General features: G+C 40.7%; 1 protein-coding gene across 1 annotated transcript; it reads left to right on the forward strand.

Annotated features, from left to right (window-relative positions):
• Positions 1–27: 27 nt before the first annotated feature.
• Positions 28–19,440, forward strand: ppp2r5a (protein phosphatase 2, regulatory subunit B', alpha isoform). The gene is made up of 13 exons (XM_029141698.3): positions 28–1,108; positions 9,502–9,698; positions 13,052–13,153; positions 13,231–13,323; positions 14,564–14,694; positions 15,376–15,435; positions 15,859–15,967; positions 16,304–16,357; positions 16,523–16,573; positions 16,658–16,777; positions 16,929–17,056; positions 17,334–17,435; positions 17,616–19,440. The coding sequence occupies exons 1-13, from the start codon at positions 961–963 to the stop codon at positions 17,884–17,886; spliced, it is 1,566 nt and encodes a 521-aa protein (XP_028997531.1). The 5' UTR covers positions 28–960; the 3' UTR covers positions 17,887–19,440.
• Positions 19,441–19,532: the final 92 nt, after the last annotated feature.

The following is a 19,532-nucleotide window of genomic DNA, read 5'->3' on the forward strand; positions in this document are numbered from 1 at the left end:
TGCACAGTCAAGTCTGGGAGACAACGACGGAGCTGCTGTGTTGTGAGTGTTTTATGGCTGCCTGCTCAGCGCGACGCGTAGTAATCGGTTGTGTGCGTGTACGTACGAACACTCGTCCTTCAGACGCAGCGAAAACCGAACTCCCGCATATTCAGCTACTGTTGCTAAAACAAAGTGGCTTCAACCTGGATACGGCTAACTTTTACATGCTAAGTGGGACCCGGTCGTCAGGGAGAATTGACTTCGCCGACCGCCGATAGTTCTTCTGAACACGCTCAGCGGAAGTCAAACAAGGATTAAAAGCGACACCCGAGGACAAGTTTTGGGGGCGTTATAACGGCAAAAAACTACACGAATTTCACGGGAAAACTACGTTTTGTAACTTTTTTTCCTCGACAGCGGCGCAAACTGCTGTCGCAGTGACCACATTAACGGCTAATTTTAGCACGCTAGCTAGGTAACGTTGAGTAACGACAGCGCACAGCCTCCCAGCAACCTGCACGTTACTGCACTTTTTCTATTAGTCGGCAGTTTGCTACGAACCCTGGCGACTTTTCAGGTCAATGCCTTTGATGTTTTTGCAACAGGTAGATATTTTGCATAAACGACAAATCAGTGAAACCCACTTGGCGCCTAGAATTTTACCAGATAGCGTTAATTGTTACTGGTCTTAGTTTAATAGCAGGGTTTAAAGCTGGAGGCGATGCCATGAGCTGCAGCGTGGCCTTTTTATTTCGTGTGTTCAGGAAACAAGTTAGCTCAACGATGCAGATTTTGGACACCATCTAATCCCAGTGCCGACCTGCCATGGTGGAACCTACAGACTAACCAAAGACTTTGAGCATTAGACGAGCTTCGAGGCGCATATTTTGCTGATGCGGTAGGAACAGAAACGGAAACCTTTAACTGGAATAGGCGCACAATAGCTGGTCTGACGTCTCCTTCAGTGAATGCATCAAAATGTCGGCCATCTCCGCATCCGAGAAAGTGGACGGCTTTACGAGAAAGTCCATGAGGAAAGCCCAGAAACAGAGACGATCGCAGGGCTCCTCGCAGTACCGCACTCAGAGCGTTCCGGTCGAGCTCTCAACACTGCCACAGCTCAAAGGTACGTAAGAGGATGAAGGTTCTGCGCTGAAAATAGGCTGTCTGTCACGGCCAGTGTGGAATGTGCGCTGTTAGGGCTGCACAATTAATCTCCCAAGGCAGCCTGTTAGCGGAGTTGCACCGAAAGTCGTCTGTGACATATTCAACAACTTCGCTTGTAGTTGCTGCAACACAAACAGTGGATGACAAAGAAGTTGTGTTTCCCACTTGGAGACAAGGCATCTGGAGAAAAACACAACTGCCAAAGGTCATCACATCAGTTTTTGAGTATTTAGAAAGGACCAGACTATGTAACAACAACAATTGTCACTAAATTGTAAAATTTAAAGACACAGAATAACTTTAAAAAATAGCTGTGTTGACTTATTTACGGGACACTGAGCAAGACAGTGGTGTTTAAGATCTTAACTAAGCATTTGCATTCAGGGGGTATATTTGGCTCCAAGTCTGTGCAAGAGCTGTCTACACAGTCCATTTGTGACTGCAGAGATACTGTGCACCTACAATTAGTCAGACAAGGCTACAGGTTGATTCAGGTGAAGCTTTTTTTTTAAACTGAAGGCAGAATTGAGAAAGTTTAAGAGCCCGAGTAACATTTTTGACAAGTTTATGTTTTGTGGCGTTGCCAGACCATTTCAAGTGTAAGCCTGCATGAGCCAAGTGCTGTGCCTTAAGGAGCATTTCAGGAACACCTTAGTAAAATGTGATCCTGATGATCACAGAAAATCTCATTTTAATGAGTATAAGTGAAATATTACATCTGTAGTAGTGTGGTGTTTTGATTTTTATTTTTGCAGCAACTCCTAAGAACGATGTTAAGAGTGCAGTCGATAAGTAAGGGTTGAAATGGTGCGAAAAGAGGACAGTGCTCATAGTGGTGGCCTGTGTCAAACCTTGGACGATCTGTTGCCATTTGTAGTAGTAGAAGCACTGTGTTCAGTATGTCACCCTAATCTAGGTTAGTAAATTCCTTGAAAGAACGGCTTTATTCAGTGTACCTTTCATTTGCTTACAGTTTTATCAAAGGTATGCCTGAAGTGCAGTGTTTATCTTATTGGCAAAGAAAAGGCCAGGAGAAGTAAGAAAGGCTTGACTGGACAAGTTACCAACGCATCACTTCAACATGATGCAACATTTGAAATAATAAAATATAAATAATGTGCTAATTGCCACAGCAATATTTTATGAGTAATTATACAGGTAACAGGTAGCAGATGGTAAAAGCGAGGTTTTCAGAAGGAATGCATGATATGGTTTCCCAAACTAGAGCATAGAAACACCCAGCAGAGCAGTATGTGTCCTGCTGACAAGCAGCCAAGTGATCCCACTTTCTTCAACTGATTTTTCAGATTGGTAGTTCAGTATTCAGGAGTTCTCAGTATTCTGTTAATTATAATTTAATTCATGTTGATGTTAAGTAGTACCAATATTACAATAAAGAAGCATTGTAACTAACTATTGCATACTGGGAAAGCTTTTCCAGTGAAGGATTGTCAACATGTGATGTATAACATGTGAGAGTTGACAGTAATGGTGCCAGGGGGCTATTGCTTTTATGGGGTTTATGATTTGTGCAGATTTATGGCGTAGTGTTTTCTGTTAGTAGATTTTCTTGAAATACTGCTTGAGAGTTGCTACAAATTACGAGTACGTTGGGCGATAACGGCTCAATGCATACCTATGATTATTGGATAGAAATATATTCATCAACGATAACATTTTATTTTAGTGTTGGTAGCAGCTCTCTTTTTGTCAAGTGTGTAACTTAGATGCATGTCTGTAGACCTTTATCTGCTTTTAGTTTTGCAACTTGCTCATTTTTGATTATTCATATCTTGTTACGTGTGCTTGTGGTTTCTGGTGCTTTTGTGGCTCTCACTCTTATTACAAAGTGTTTGACATCATTCGTGCAGAGGTGGAAACAGGTCATTGGTGGGCTACATGCATAGGCACAGGTTCCCATACGTTATTTGTGTCGAGGTTGAAATTTTAGATGTAAGGTTTTATACAAAGCATAAACTTAGCAGACCGCCCTTGTCGCCTGTTGCAAATTCAGCCGTCCTCAGCTAAGGAAAAGTGCAGCCGTAGTGCTTTTGATAAATGGAAACAGTGCTGTTGTCAATTATGCTGCATGCTTAGCTGACCTACATAGACCGAGTTATATTGTTGGGTTTATGAGCACTATTCCTGGTTTCTAGAGTAACAACACAAAAACGGAAATGTCTGCAGCCGGCCTGTTTTAGGTCCTAAAATATAGTAGCATGCAACGATGCTTCTTCCCTCCTGCAGTGGAGAGGTTGGAGCGTTTCTATCTCCTGTGGTGTGATAGACACTGAAAGGATGAGTCACTCGGAGACCAACATTGTTGTCATGACAACCAGAAGCCTTGAGACCAAGCCAGGGATATGTTTTACTTTCCAAATAAAGACTGCTTCGTTCAGGGTGGTATTTCTGTCACTGGAGAGAAATTTGAATCTGAGCTGTGATTTGTGACTCTTGAACTTACATTTAGGTAGCATGGTGGTTATTGTCAATAGTCTAAATACAGTACAGTCACAGTGCCTGTCGAAAGTGGCTATTGATTTGAATTTCCATGACTTGCTCCCACACAGATGTTAAGGATAGCTGTTGTTTAACTCTCGTGTTCTGAAAAAAAGATATTTTCATTTCAATTAATCTGCTTATAGAGAACTTACATTCATATTCATGCTCTCTTTATCCATCCTTCATATTTAGATTAGCAGCACCCCAACATCGATTCCAACAGCATCAGACAATTGCAAATAATTATTTTCATTATAAATGTCTTTGTAGATTTTCTTTTATGTATAACTAATCAATAATTTAACGTGACAGATTACAGTATCTTCTATGATTGTGCAGTGTAATTCAGACCACAGACACTAATTTGTTTGTAATGCCTTAGTAGCTAATGCAGTCACAAGCAGAAATGTAAAACAGCCTCCAGAGGTGGGTTTAATTCACACTCCCACTTCAACAAACACAGCAACAGTTTGATAAAACAGCATTTGTCATTTTTTTAGATTGTGACACAGAGGCTGTTATGAACGGTAACTATTTTTTACTCAGCATGTTTCAGCTGTGGCTCATTTGGTCATGAAATACACGACCACTCGATTGGCCTATTGATCGTTAAATGTTTCCATCATGTTTGCCAGCAGATCAATAAATAATTCTCTAGCAAACAAAAGGCTGTATCTTTAGAGATGGGCAATTGGCTTCTTTTCTGTTACTCCTGGTAGCATACTGTATTTGAGGCCTCGGGCAGGTGAGGATTAGCTTCCACCATCATCTTAAAAAAAAAAAAATCTTGCTACCTGTGTTTTATTTTGTGCCACCTGTCTGACGATGAATTGAGTGTTTTTGTGTGTGTGTGCTACCATAGTGACCAGCTTGGGTCTGGGTGCTAATTTACTTTCACAAAGTGAACATGTTCTTTTAATCACAGCCGCCTCAGATTTCTTAGACTTTACATGCCTACAATGACTTATCCAGATCAAAATGAGTGTAGGTCTTTTAACCCAAACGGACAAATAAAAGTCCTATTAGAGGGAATGGCCCAGTAGTTAAATTCAAAAGCTTCAGAAACATACACCAAAAGCAGAAAGCAACAGTAGAGAAATACAAACATCAGTCATTTTTATTGCATACCTGAACAATAAATAAAAGCAGTTGTGATTAATAGATGATTACATCTATTAATCGTGATTACATACATACCTGTTACTGGTTACATAGTGTCCTGGATGATCTTTTCCCAGACCTGAGTCTTCAGTAAGTTGCTGGACAGTTTTGGTGATACTTTGTTCCATCAGGGTCTATGTCAGTGCCTACACACTCTGACAACATGAGGCAGGGCATTGTGCGGCACCAGGAGAATCCCAGGGTCTGCTACATCTGGTCTGACTCTGAAGCTCTCACCCTGGTACATTACAGCTACCATTGACTCTGCCATGGAGATGGACTCTTTTATGCCTGTCACATGTGCTCATTGTGAATTTACTGTCATCTGTGAAGAGAAAAAGCACCAATGGCGGCCCTGTGAATTCTAATACTCTGTAGTGAATGTCACTTGAGCTGCAGAGGCCTGGGTTGTGAGGACAGGTCATATTAAGCAGACCCTCATGCCGCCCTCATGAAGTCTGTTTCACAGTGTGGACACAAACGTGCTCATCCGTGGCCTGCTGGAGGTCATTTGGTTTGGTCTGGCAGTGTTCAGCGATCCAAAAAGCTTTATTCAACTGCATTTGTGAAGGCACTATATAATAATATTTGACCTCTTGTTCTACATGATTAGATGGTTTGTCAGGCTTTTTCCTGCATTTGTGCTGTTTTCATGTTTTCACCCACTCCAGTACCTGTTCTCCACCCACCATGTGCCTCTTTTTCATTGCCTGTAAATTAAAAAAGTAACTGCCAGGAGTTTGAAAAGAGCAACGGTGTGAATCCGCTCACATGGAACAACTTCAGCTTGATGAGTCAATAAAGCAAAGTTGGAGCACAACGTGTTGAAATTCACTAGCCGAGACAGAAATAAGGATTTGCTAGGCGTCCGGCCCACCAGTTATAATCCACTCCTTCTCCATACACAGTCCTGACCTCTCAGCCTGATCATGAAACATTAGCCTTTCTTGGGAAGCGTAGCTCATGCTTGAGTTTCAGAGCTACTCGTAGAGGGATGGTGAGTGAAACACAACTAGATGTTTTGTGCAGAAGGGTGGATTACTGCTCATAGTACAACAGCATGCAATCTAAAATAGCACCAAACCCCTGAAGAGTTTGATTGTTTTGTCTTTCATGTCTGGAACATCTTTGAACCATGAAAATAGATGTTTTTTATAGTTTTCTGGCTTTGTAGTTGTTTTATGTCCCCATCTTTAAAAGGGCCATACCATTTTTGGTTTTGAGTGGCTTTATAACTACCAAGTACTAAAATATTGGAAATAGTTTTCTATTGGTTTGATCTCAAAGTTAATACATAAATCATATATTTTTTATAACAAAAGTAACTAGAAAGAAAACGTTTGAATGAAAGTGACAATGAGCAATTCCTTTCATTCACTAGTAAATCTGTTGAATTAACTGCATGGTCTAAAAATTGAGTTCAAAGAACGTTGTTACATCTGGAGAAGTGGTGATTAGCAGTCAAACTGAGCTGGAAGGTGTTTAGGAGCAAACTGAGACCATACACACCCAAGCACACAAGCAAGTCTAAAAGAGAAAGCTACCAAAATGTTATGTAGAGTGACAGGATTGGCAGGAGTGTCAGGATCAGGCTGGACATAATTACAGAACTGCCAGAACGGATTGTTGCTTTTTATAAAGGTGCCATTGTCTAATGTTGACTTTTATAGTGGAAAGGATGTATCCAACATTTAAAAATGTTTTATTCTAACTAACATGGTGCTTGTTGATAAATTTATTCACTCCTCAGACATTTAGATTTTTTTTTTTTAGTTTACATTATAGCTGTTGTAGCCATTATTTAAGCTGGTATTTGGTTGCTGTTGTTTTGTATCTTAACACCATTATTTTAACATGTAGTCCAGATCAGGTCGGCCATGTACAACCCTATCCAACCAGTTCAGCAGCAGTGTGTGACCTTCTGGGCTGTCACTCCTGTCATGCATTGACAGGCGCATTTAGCCTACAGTAGGCTGTCTCTGCTGTTTTCTTTATAACCCATCAGGCCTATTACACACTATTGCGCTGAGATTTAATATATTATTCCTTCTGTTCAGCCACATAGTGGATTATAAAAAGATCTGCTCAGTGCTGTTGCTACTGAACAGTGGTAATCAAAATGCAAATAGAGGTCAGCCCTCTGTGCAGTGTGATGTCGAGAAAAATATTTCTGAACATTTGCATTTTAATAATGCATTAGCATGTGTTTAGTGCACATGTGTGTAAAGACTAAATCGTTGTGCTGCCTGCATATTCAGAGAATGTGTTATAGCCAGCAATGCAAGGCTTTAGCAAAGCTTTTCTTTTACTCACCGATGCCCTTTGTTATAGCTGAGAATAGCCAGCATCCTTCATCAAGGGAATAGCACATCAGCCGTTGGGCCAGTGAAACATGGAATGGTAAAATGGAAAATGTTGCATAACTGTAGTTATCTGCAGATACTGCTCTCGTGTAGTGCTGCATTTTGTTCACATACAACATATATTAGGATGGCTAGTGCAGATAAATACATGGACTTTAAATACATGGTGCTTAGTAGCTATAATCCAGGACAATCACCATCATCTGGGGCACATGAACGAGTCTGAAGTCCATGCCTCCTGATAAACCTGTTAAAAAGAATAGCTTTTGATGAGGAAAATAATCATCATGTTTTTCAGGCTAATATGCAATGTTTTTTTTTCAGCCCCTCTTACTATTTTTTAGCAATTCCTGTCTGCCCACACAAAATGATGTGCACTGTTCTTTTAGCGAAGCATATAAATCTCTTGTGCACATATTTATTTGTAGCTACATTTTCAGAAGGTTCATGAACGTAATCTGAATTCATCATAACTTTGTTGTTTAATGCATTATTTAGGTGACAGGTTTTGATACATTGTGATGATGTGGGATGAACTCTTTTCAAAAGGTGTGTTGTTTTAGTGATACTGTAGGTGTGAAGACCAAAGCATTTGACGGAATAAATTAAAGCATCCAGTAGTTCCTCTTTGCCTTGTTTCCTCTTAATTATATTTTTCTGTTTGTGATTTTATTGAAAAGTCAAACAATATACATACACAAAACAACTTGTCTCATGGGGACAAACTAATGTGTTTTGGACCAACATACAGTAAACAGAAAAATGTGCCTTATGTAAAATTGAAAACAGTAAACATGACTGAAAAGTTTGTGTAACATTTAGTTTCTTCATGACTGTAGTTAGACACAGATTTGCTAAATACAGACTAGATGAGCTACTGTGTTTCTTTGCATTGGGGCATTTTGATGGGGCTTCTGCATATTCTTGAATTGTTCTTGGATCATATTCATAGTAACACCCTTAAGGCTAATACAAAAGCCAACATTCAATCTTGAAATGTTCCTGTTTTCTGTGTTGGGGAGGAAATTAATCTTCTTGTGTTTGTCATTTGAGGTCACCCTGTCATGTTTAAGGCACTCAAAAGCTTGGTATTATCTGCTAAAACCTTTAATCCAGCACTTGTCCTGCTATAATGCCACATTAATCCCTTTTCTGGAAAGGCATTTAAACTTTAAATGTGAATGAGAAGTTGACCAGCAGGACTGCAATACCTGCACAGAGACACAATTAAATGGCAGCTCGAACAATTTTGAAAATAATTTGTCCTTTTGTGCCCCGGTGTTTATGAAACTGCACATAATTGGACTTAGAGTGTAGAAGTGATTCTCAGAACATAGTAACAGCAAGATTAGACAGAAATGTCAGCTGACTATGTGCAGACTTCAGGAACATCGTGGTCTTTCCCTTTCCTGTTCCAGTCCTGTGTAGTCAGCCCTTTGAATATGGAAGCATATGAGATCTGATACTTAGGAAAATTGGTGTTAAGTGCTACAAGGCAGCCGGCTGTAGTAGCACACAGATATAGAGCCTGACCTGAGGGGTTCAGTTGCGTAAGTGCTTCATCATCTGTCAACACCTCTGGAACATTTTCACTAGCTGTGAAACTCATTGTGAGTTTTCGTCTTCTGCCTGCCTGTGCAATGTCCCCAACAACAGCATGTTATGGGGTAATGCCTGTTTAGTTTCATAATATTGCTCAGTGAGAAAATGTGCCTCTCATCTCAAATTAAAAACACATTATAGCAGCAGAGCGTGTACAGACTGTTGTGCGTCGCATCTGTGACATTTACCTGCATTCCTAGAAGTGATGAAACACTGATTGTGTAAAGCAGTTACTATGAATGAACTTTAATGGGATAATTGACAAAGAGTGTTTGGGGTCATTGGCTGTTGACGTGTGAACAGAACCTGCGGAGTTGGTTCACTCCTGTGTCCTCCCGCTCCAATTACACAAAGACTCCAGCGTCTGAGCCGCTGTGGCTGAAAGATAATATCACTGTACAGTGTGTCACTGCATGTCTGGACATCTGCCAGATGCTGTTTATAGCTCAGCCGGGGTCAAGTTTGACAGCTCTAATAACCCTGGCTGCACTTGCCTTCTAATCCATAAAAGGATTTACAATCAAAGCGGAGAATGTCTGGACTACCTCTGTGTCAGCTTCATTTACTGTGTCCGTCCACTTGTTCGCCTCTGGGTTAAAGCAGATCAAGCCATGTAGGTAATCGCTGGTTTTGCATGTATTCACCAGCAATCGTGTCCACAGAGCATCACTGTGCTTAGTTTAGTCATTTAAAGTAATGAATGAATCTCCTTGTGTCCTTCTAGACGCCACCTCCACGGAGCAGCAGGATCTGTTCACCCAGAAGCTTCAGCAGTGCTGCGTGATCTTTGACTTCATCGACTCTGTGACGGACCTGAAGAGCAAAGAGATCAAGAGGGCCACTCTTGCCGAGCTCGTGGAATATGTCTCCACGAACAGAGGCGTGCTGGTGGAGTCTGCATACCCAGACATTGTTATTATGGTGAGGATGTACAAATTTAAAGAATTAGTGCTATTATTATTATTAAAGTGTTTTCCCTAGTTCATCGTTGAGCATCCTGTGCATTTCCACATCAGCCAAATCCACAGCATCAACTCACGATCACCTCAATAAATAAAACAAAATCACTGTGAACGTTAATGATGTTTGTCAGAGGTTTGAGGTTCACTGCGATAAGGTCATTACTGAAACCTTTGAGGCATTATTTGTATATTTTACCAGCGCATTCACTAGAAAAGCCTCCATCTGTTTGACATCCAACTCAAGCTCCTGCAAAACATATTCAGCTACCACTGTATAGATTTGTTTCATAGCTGCACTGAACACTCCATTTTCCTCCCACAATAGAATAATGACTCATGTGCAACATTTAGCCGTGCTCAGTGCTGCAGTGAATCACCCTACGCAGCAGATTGTCATGATAGATGCAAATGAGCACATTCACTGCTGACTACAGGCAGTAATTCTGGTGTATTTAGCATTCGCAGGTTGTCTGCAGGCCTTAAATATTAAGTCACACCTAAAGATGAATGTTTACTGAGTGACAGAAACCGCTTTCATTTAACGCTGTTCTTTTTAGCCACAACCAGACATTTGTTCCAAGCCAGAACCTTCCTTCTTTTGGCAGGAGCGCTCAACAACAAACAAGTCTAGTTTTGTCTGGTTTCTACATAATGCACATGCAATGTGTTCCTCGTGTCATTGTTTAACTGTACAGTTCACATAACCGGTCTGATATATGCACTTGCATAGACGCAACACTGAATCCTCCATCTATGTTAGCCGTCCAGTGCAATAAAAATAAATGGGCTCAGTTGTAATCACACTAATGCAATCACACCTATAAATCACAGTAACCAAAAGCAAATAGTGTCCTCTGCAGCTATTCGGTTGTTAATTTTAAAATGAAGGCTACAAGTTAATTTATGTGTGTGTGTTCAACTGGGCAAGTAATGCTTTGATCTGTTGGTACGTTTTCCATCATCGTGATGTGGGAATACAGGATCCGCCACAGTTGACTGATGAAAGTCTGTGGGCAAACATTTATTTGGACTATGAAGGGCCTCAGTGTTGGGGCGGCAAATTCACCATCAGTTTGACGTTGTCTCTTAGCTTTTCCCAAAGACGTCGTAGCAGAGATTTGACATGGCTCATTGTACCGTGGTTACATTAAGATATAGGCTTCATCAGTGAACTGCCATCTGTCACTGATATACTGGCTTTTGTCAGTTGTCTTAATGTAATATAATTTATCCATCATTTAAGGATATGGCCCAAAAGTGTGTGTACCCCAAACAGAGCTCTGAATGAGCAAATGGCAGCTGCACTGTCAGAAGCTGCCCTGATAACAACTCCCACAGATACTCCATGCTTGGCATCACATGATAATGGAGAGGGGTATGTTTAATGTGCAGCCCATTGTTCTGATGCAGTCAGTGCTGCTTTGATCACTGAGGTTGTTGGGATGAGGCCTATGATTAGTGTATATTATAGAAAATCACATTTTCTTTCTATTTCAAAACTGTTTTTATATTGAACATTTTTCATTTTTGCTGACTCAAACTTTTGTTCTTCTCTACACTACTTTTACTTTCTCTCATCCTGGGCATTGCTTGGTGTTCAAGCCTCACGCTGACCCCATGCAGACCTACATCCTCTCCTGTCATCAGGAATCCTACACTGGCTTCACTGACAGTACTGTCGCTTACAGGCTTTTACAGACCTCCTACGTTACTTTTACGCACAAACAAAAGTGTTATTTCTTTCTCCCTCCATGAAAATGCCTCGGGTGTTTGTCATCCTCCCACAATATTTTCTCTTTCAAATGTTATTTTTGATATTGTGAAATGACTGTGAAATTTAAAAAGCGCTTGGTGGATATTACACATTATTATGAGACCTGTAAACCAGTAAATACACCTTGCTAGTGTTTCTATGCCGTGTGTGATTCCGATCAGGTTCCCCGATAGGTTCCCTCAGACTCCGTAATTGGCTCGACTTTGTGGAGCCTCAGAGCTCCCCTCTGGCATCACACAAAGGTAGAGGGTCCCGCTGTCAGTCCATTCTCTAGTCTGCGTCATCGTAGTCCACCTCAGGCAATCATGTGACTCATCAACACAAATGAACATGCCTCATGCATTTATCTGCTTTACTGTGAGAATCTCATGATTAAGTAAAACCCTGTCCCTTGGGGAAAATGTTAGATAAAACAATAGATCAGTGTCTACTGTAGCTGTGATAATTGCTTTTAAAAGTATAAGCTACGTTTGCACTGGGGATTCCTGCCAATTAACAGGTTCTTCAACTGTTTGGCTAATGGATGAGGATCTGGACGCAAGCGAGTTTGGAACGCTGTACAGTTATTACTGCCAGATGGTGTTTTCGTCAGCTGTGAAACATCTGCGTTGCAGCGAAGGACGTCTAAAATAACAGGCCCAGAGCAGGGAAATAGCAGCTCAGTTCTACTGTGGTGATTGTGTGCAAGCTGCAAAGAGGGAGCAGAAGTTGGGTTTCAGCACCCAGGAGCCAAACGTTGCTGCAGGAACGCTGGTGAAAATCACCTGTTCCTCTGACGAATACTGAAACAAACACGGTTGTAGTCACTTAACACTGTGCTTTGGGTTTTGATACTCAACCCGCTGTCTATCGTTATTGTTGGCTGCCTGTTTTTAAAATAATGCTCTCTTGCACATTTATTTTTCACCCTGTCAGATTTTGGACCAGTGTCAAGTCTAAAAATCTTTTGCAGGCTTCCTCTCCCATTAGTGTCATTTGGATTTTCCAGCTGCCAATAAGTAATTTGATGTTGTCTTTATCACCTCAGCGTGAGTCTGTGCATCCAATCACATAATGCCAGATTTTCCAGCGCCACACTGCTCTGCGTGTCACTCTCAGATTTGCCCTTGCTAAAAATAACAAGGTGGGATAGAGGTGGCAGTGACCTGTCTAGAAGGATTGTCTTCAGCACTGAATTTTAATAGGGGGCTGCAGCAGATGCAGCATTTGTTTCAATTGAGTCCTGAACCTTCCTGCTTTGCAAACAGTATTAAAGATCCTCAATTACATTAAGTATGGACAGAAGCTAACCAGATTGCATTCATTTCCACTGAAGCGGTAGATTATTTTGTGAAAGCGGAATCAGTTTGGATTCCAGGTCATGTGTAGCATTTTACACTTGGTTTCCTCTAAATGTGTGCAAACATTTATTAAATACTAAGAAAACTACAGTGTCTGCTTATTACAAACATCTAACACATCCTTGCAGGTTTGCGCTAAATCCTGCATTATTCAGTAATAGATCACGTGTTTATAATCCTGTAATAACTATCTTTCAGATTAGCACCAACATCTTCCGGACGCTTCCACCAATTGAAAACCCCAATTTTGACCCAGAGGAGGATGAACCCAACCTGGAGGTTTCATGGCCTCACATACAAGTAAGAACTACTTTTGGATTACAGACACTGCTCCTACTGTAAGAAAGGTGCTTACAAAATGTGTTTTTTCTTTCCAGCTGGTCTATGAGTTTCTCCTGCGCTTTCTGGAAAATCCAGATTTCCAGCCCAGCATTGCAAAGCGCCATATTGATCAGAAATTTGTTCTGCAGGTAATTCACTATTTACTGCTTTAATTAGTTCTGGCCCTGACGACTCTTCTTTACTTGACCTACACAGTAAAGGGTGCCATATATTATAGTAATGAAAGTGTACACAGTTCAAACATGTTATTAGATTTTACTAAGTCCAAGCGATTATGATTATTGTTATTACTGTTGGAGGTGTTACAGAGCTGTTACTGTACGCTGTGTTTGGGAGTTCACCAACCTATAATATGCTTCGCTTAATATGTAAAACAATTACTGTAATTTGACGTCATCCGTCACGACTCATTACACACGGGTTCTTCGCTGCTTGTGTGAGGCTGCGGAAAGAAGCAGCAACAAACGGGGACCGCAGATCCTGGAATGTTGGCTGGGCCACATCCGAGGTGCCTAAACCAACTTTCCATGATGTGAGCGCGTCGTGGGGAAACTTTAAATAGCTGCCTGTTTACTGTTCAAGAGAAGATAAGTGGTTGGTTTTCTCAAGGCTGATTTTACAGAAGGAAACACTGTTGTGTGGGGAATCCTTGTTTTGGGTCATATCTGTACAGTAAGTCCTGTCTGATGCACATGATGTAGCCTGTTTTTTCTTTTTTACAGATGGAAGGTAAATGGGATGTAATGTAGGATGGGAAAACGTATATTCCACTGTGACCTGATGTGGGTGAACATGCAGTGCGTCTAAACTAACAGCTGTCATATCATAATGTAGCCGGGTTCATGGACGGATCCCACTCTTGTATCTTTGCTCATCATTTGTTGATAATTTAAGTGGCTTTTCTGAGTCATTGTGCTATTGTATCTTTTATTATATGACTGATGCACATCAGTTTTTTAAATGTGGGTTAATAGGTCTGCAAACAGTCAGGAAATTATGCAGTGAGGCCGACAAACTTTCCACCAGTCATTTGGGTGTTCAAATCTCCGTGTTTTATTTGACCCACAATTTTTATAACACCAGCGATTATCACATCATTTATGGTCATGGGAGAAACAGAATGTTGGCAAACAGCTGGAGAGGACATTGTGTGCATGACACATGGTTGTCTGTGTCGCTAAGGTGATGGTGGCGTGTTGGTGGAAGAGTACTATACTCTGAAGCTGAGAATATTCCCTTTGAACTTTGTGGTACTTGCTTAGCTGCCGCTAATAGTGACTCATCATATATTATTCTCAAGTAGCTGTTTGATCCTACAGGTTCAGACTGTTGATATCATCATTTGATGTGTCTCTGTTGTCGTTGCAGCTCCTGGAGCTGTTTGACAGTGAAGACCCAAGGGAGAGGGACTTCCTGAAGACCATCCTGCATCGGATTTATGGAAAGTTCCTGGGCTTGCGAGCTTTCATAAGAAAGCAGATCAACAATATTTTTTTACGGTAGGTTCTTTTGTATCCGCACCCTACACCTGTTTGGTTTTATCATTTATGAATCAGTTTTTTCCTGGTGAGTGTGTTGTTTAATGAAGGTTACAAAAATAATACAACCCCAAAATTACCAGATGATTATGGCCTCGATCAAAACAAATACCAAGACGCTCTGCACATATAGCTGTATGACATAATATTGATCTATGACAGCAGCTTTAGCTTTACTGTTCCTGTTGCTATGCAACGATGTGCTTCAGATTATTGTAACAGGGGGACACTTGATGTCATTTCCAACCGGTAAGGTGGTAAAATGGGTGCAGCCACTTTGACCATCTGCCACTGAGGCTATAAATAGTGGCACAGTTGTCAGGCTTTGTTTGTACATACCACGGCTGCACGGAGCGGTGAGAATGATGGAAGATGATCATTATTTTGGATCATTATATTGCATTAGTCCAGTATCCAGCTAAATATGCTTAATTTTTACAAATATGCATTGACGCCTCGTTAATTAAAGAATTTGCAGTCTTTTCTTTTGGGATCAAGCTAATATTTTATTATTAAAAATAGGTCCCAAATCAGGGAGCCAATGTTTAAAAGCTTCACTGTGAGAAGCCAGAATCAATTGTTCTCATCAATGTGACGTGTTTCGTAATTTTAGTTGTCAATGTGTGTTTGGTGCTGTTGCAGGTTTATCTATGAAACGGATCACTTCAATGGCGTCGCAGAGCTGCTAGAGATCCTTGGAAGGTGAGTTAGCGTGTCACTTTTTTTAGTCACTGTCGCTTTTCACGGACATTAAAAAAAACTGATTTATCAACAAAAACAAATCCAATCAACAGATAAATCAATCACTTAGTTTCTGTTTTTTATGGACACAGTTTTACACAATAGTCACTACTGATGTCCTCCAAGAAACATAGCCTTTTTATACAATGCTTTTGACTATTGTGACGTTAAATCCTCCATTTTTTTAGTGCAGTGTAAAGTGTACGTGTCCAGCAATATGATGACTGTTTAAACTAAAGACCCCTCAGTGGTTTTCACTGCGCTGAATTCTTTCCGTACTTCTTTTCCTTGTCAGGAAATCATTATTCAGAGCTATGCCCGCTTTGATCTTTCAGTATTTGATGTGTGCTGCTGGCACTGTTTCTGCTGTTTGTCTGTTTACAGCATCATAAATGGGTTTGCGTTGCCTCTAAAGGCAGAGCACAAGCAGTTTCTGATGAAGGTGCTGATCCCATTACACACAGCTAAAGGCCTGTCTCTCTTCCATCCACAGGTAGCACTAATGTTCTTTATTTTATTTATAACTCACAATCACTTTGTCTGTGCATAGAATAATAATTAATATCCATGACAAACCACAAGATAATTGGAAACAATTTTTTTACAAATGTGAATTTAGTTCCTGTCGTCATTGGACTATAGCGTCTTCTAGTGGCTTTAAATGAAAATGCATCAAGTCACTGACGACTGTTACATTCTGTCGTATCATTACAGTAAATTCATACAATGAATAAATCAACAGTGGCTAAACCTTCCTCTGATAGGTTTTGATCAGGACCGTGTTTAGGAACAGAGTGTACATTTACATTTTTGGTTCTGTGCTTCTCAGCTGGCCTACTGTGTGGTCCAGTTCCTGGAGAAGGATCCTTCGCTCACAGAGCCGGTACTGTCTTTTTCTGTTTTAATCATTCGACCCACGCAAAGCACAAGGCTCTAAACGCTAAATCTGTCCACAGTGCAGTTCTAGCAACCACCCACTTAAACAAAGTGTAGAATTTTTATTTTCAAGATGAGGGAGCAATTCTTCAGTTCTGTCTTAACTGTGCAGGTGATTCGTGGGCTGCTGAAGTTTTGGCCTAAAACCTGCAGTCAGAAAGAGGTACCGAGCATGTCTAGGCATTATAGAAGATTTCAGCCAGAGGCTACAGTTCTGCTTCATCAAGACCTTCTCATATTCAATTAGGTGATGTTTCTGGGTGAAATCGAAGAGATCCTGGATGTCATCGAGCCAACACAATTTAAGAAAATCCAGGAGCCGTTGTTCAGACAGATCTCTAAATCTGTGGCCAATCCACATTTTCAGGTATGCCTGAAATACACATCTTATATAACTATAGACAAGATGGCTGCTATTAATATGAACCATCTACTGTAGATCAATTCAGCTGTGGACTATTCTTAGCAGTGTGTTTCCTTTGACTACATTCTCTATAAAACTATGTGGGTCCCTACAGGTGGCAGAGCGAGCGCTGTATTTCTGGAATAACGAGTACATTCTCAGCCTCATCGAGGAGAACATCGACAAGATCCTCCCCATCATGTTCACCAGCCTGTACAAAATCTCCAAAGAGCACTGGAATCCGTATGTACTGTGACCAACGAGAATTGTTTGACTGAGCAGTGTGACTAATCAAATAACAATAGCACAGGAAGCAAGTGTGACAGCAGTGAGTGTGTAAAAATTAAATCTGACAGGAAGAGAATCTCAGCTGATTGATTGTTGGACACAAAATGTTGGACGATATAAATAGGAGAAGGCACCAGAACAACATGCACACGTTGTTCCTTAGTTTAAAAAACAGTTACAGGACATTTTAACTGCTTAAGGAGGTTTTCTGATGCCAGTGACTCTGTTTCAGGACAATCGTGGCTCTGGTCTACAATGTCCTGAAGGTGCTGATGGAGATGAACTGCACTCTGTTTGATGAGCTAACGTCCTCATATAAAGCAGACAGGCAACGGTGAGTAAAAGAATTAAGCTCCAGAAACTGCATTTACACACTGTTTGTCTTGTGGGTAACCTTCAGCATCTGTTGCCATGTCTGGTTTAATCTTAAGATATTGATGCTGTATGATTTATAGAGACTACATGTTGACTTTCCCACGGTACCAGCTAATGTCTCTGCACATTGTCTGCTCAGGGAGAAGATGAAGGAGCAGGAGCGGGATGAGCTGTGGAAGAAGTTGGATGAGTTGAGGATCAGCAACCGCACCCTGGCTCAGAACAACAGCCACGGGCTTCAGAGTGTCCAGAACAACAACAACAATAACAACAACAACAGTAACAATAGCAAAGACAAGCAGGACAAGGCTGATGATGGTGGTGATGCTTCTGCTGCTGTCACTGTCACCACAGATGACAAAAGTCCAGTCATCACTGAGGCTAAAGGGAGCGCCCCCTGTGCCAAATGATACCGGATTCCATTTTCTATTCCATAATGTGTTCTGGTTGGTCAAGGAGAATTACCCAAGACACAGAGATACAAGTTACACCTCAACAATAATGTATTTAGAGTGACTTAGAGTGCCAGCGTTTCTTCGGCAGCAGAATATGTGTGTATATTTCAACTTAAGACTATTTTTTTGATTTTACAGTCCAGCTGCAGTAAGTTGTCTGATCAAAGATTTGTCCTTTCACATTTAGTTTCTTAACTGAAAATGATTTTTCTTTTGTTATATTCAGTGTATGATACATGAGGGGAGAACATAATAATGACTTGAATTTAATACTTCTAGTTGTGCTGCACTTAGACGAGCCGAATCGCTATTTAAAGATGTCTATTTTTTAATGTGCTTTTCTTGTTGCTGCCAACACGTGGGTGCAAAACCTAAGAGAGGAAGAGAACTGCAGATTCTGGGAACGCTGGGGAGAAATGGGACCAGATCTAAAGCAAAAGAAGTCAATTAATGTACAGAAAAGGGCTGTTTAGTGTCACCCATTAGAATAACAGAACAGAATATGTTTATAGACGAATAGATGAATAACACCAGGCTCTGGTTCTGACTTTATATGGGACTTCACACTTGTTAATTCTGGGAAAATATTAGTTTTGGGTGTTATGGTAAATATTTTTCTATATCTGGGTGAAACCATGAAGCTTATAGTTGTAACATGTTACCTGAGTTTATATAAATATTTACACTAAAGTATTGAGAGATGCCTCAGAACGAGATGTTGGAATTAAAGGAGTGAGAAGATTGACTGTACTGTAAATATAAATGTACAGTTCGTTATGAGAGTTTATCACTTCTCATCTCTAATATCTCCCTAAATGTCTAATGACTCATTTTAAAGAGCTGTTTTGAAATGAGACCTACAGTACTATATTTTTCTAGAGTATTGATGAAGCAGATATTTTTTTTGAATATGTCGTTTTGCAGGTGGATTTTAATGTGCTTGGTTACCTACAGTGTGTTAGTTGGGAGGCTACTTAAAGGGATATCCCACTCAATTAAAGATTATTTCCTAAACCACAAGCATTATAGGGGAGTGCAGTCAGCACTTGTATAAGAGCTGTAAAAAAATCCACCTTACAGCACCAACTATTTAGAATATAGCAGGGTGATCTCCGTGAAATTAGTTTTTCTATCCAAAGAAAGCTCATGATGATGGCAGACACACTTAGGCACACTTGAGTCTCACATGACTGTTTTTTAAAATAATCGTAACCATCAATGCCTTTTCTCTGTCGCCGTTGTCCAGACTTTACAAGCCCACGTTTGCTTCTTCTCCTGCGTCTGTGTTGATTAATGTACTTTGACTGCCATAGATACGAGCTGAGCTCTGTCCGAGCGTCTGCCGTTGTTACTCGTAGGTTCATTCTCTAGGGCCACTCTCTTCCGATGCCTTTCTGTCAGTACAGCATTCCAACCTCTGTGAAGTAAAGAGCCGCGTCGGGAACCTGTTTTGTAATTGCAGATCTTATTTAGGTTTCACCATCAAATAAAGTCGACTTTATCTTTCTACCCAAAGCTTAAACAGCTGCCTCCTTTATTTCCCAGCCGTGTTGAATTGCAGTACACCACAGTGGCCAACAGGTGGTGTAAGACGTCCTCTG

This window comes from Betta splendens, chromosome 24, assembly GCF_900634795.4.
Source record: "Betta splendens chromosome 24, fBetSpl5.4, whole genome shotgun sequence".
In the NCBI taxonomy this organism is placed as follows: Eukaryota; Metazoa; Chordata; class Actinopteri; order Anabantiformes; family Osphronemidae; genus Betta; species Betta splendens.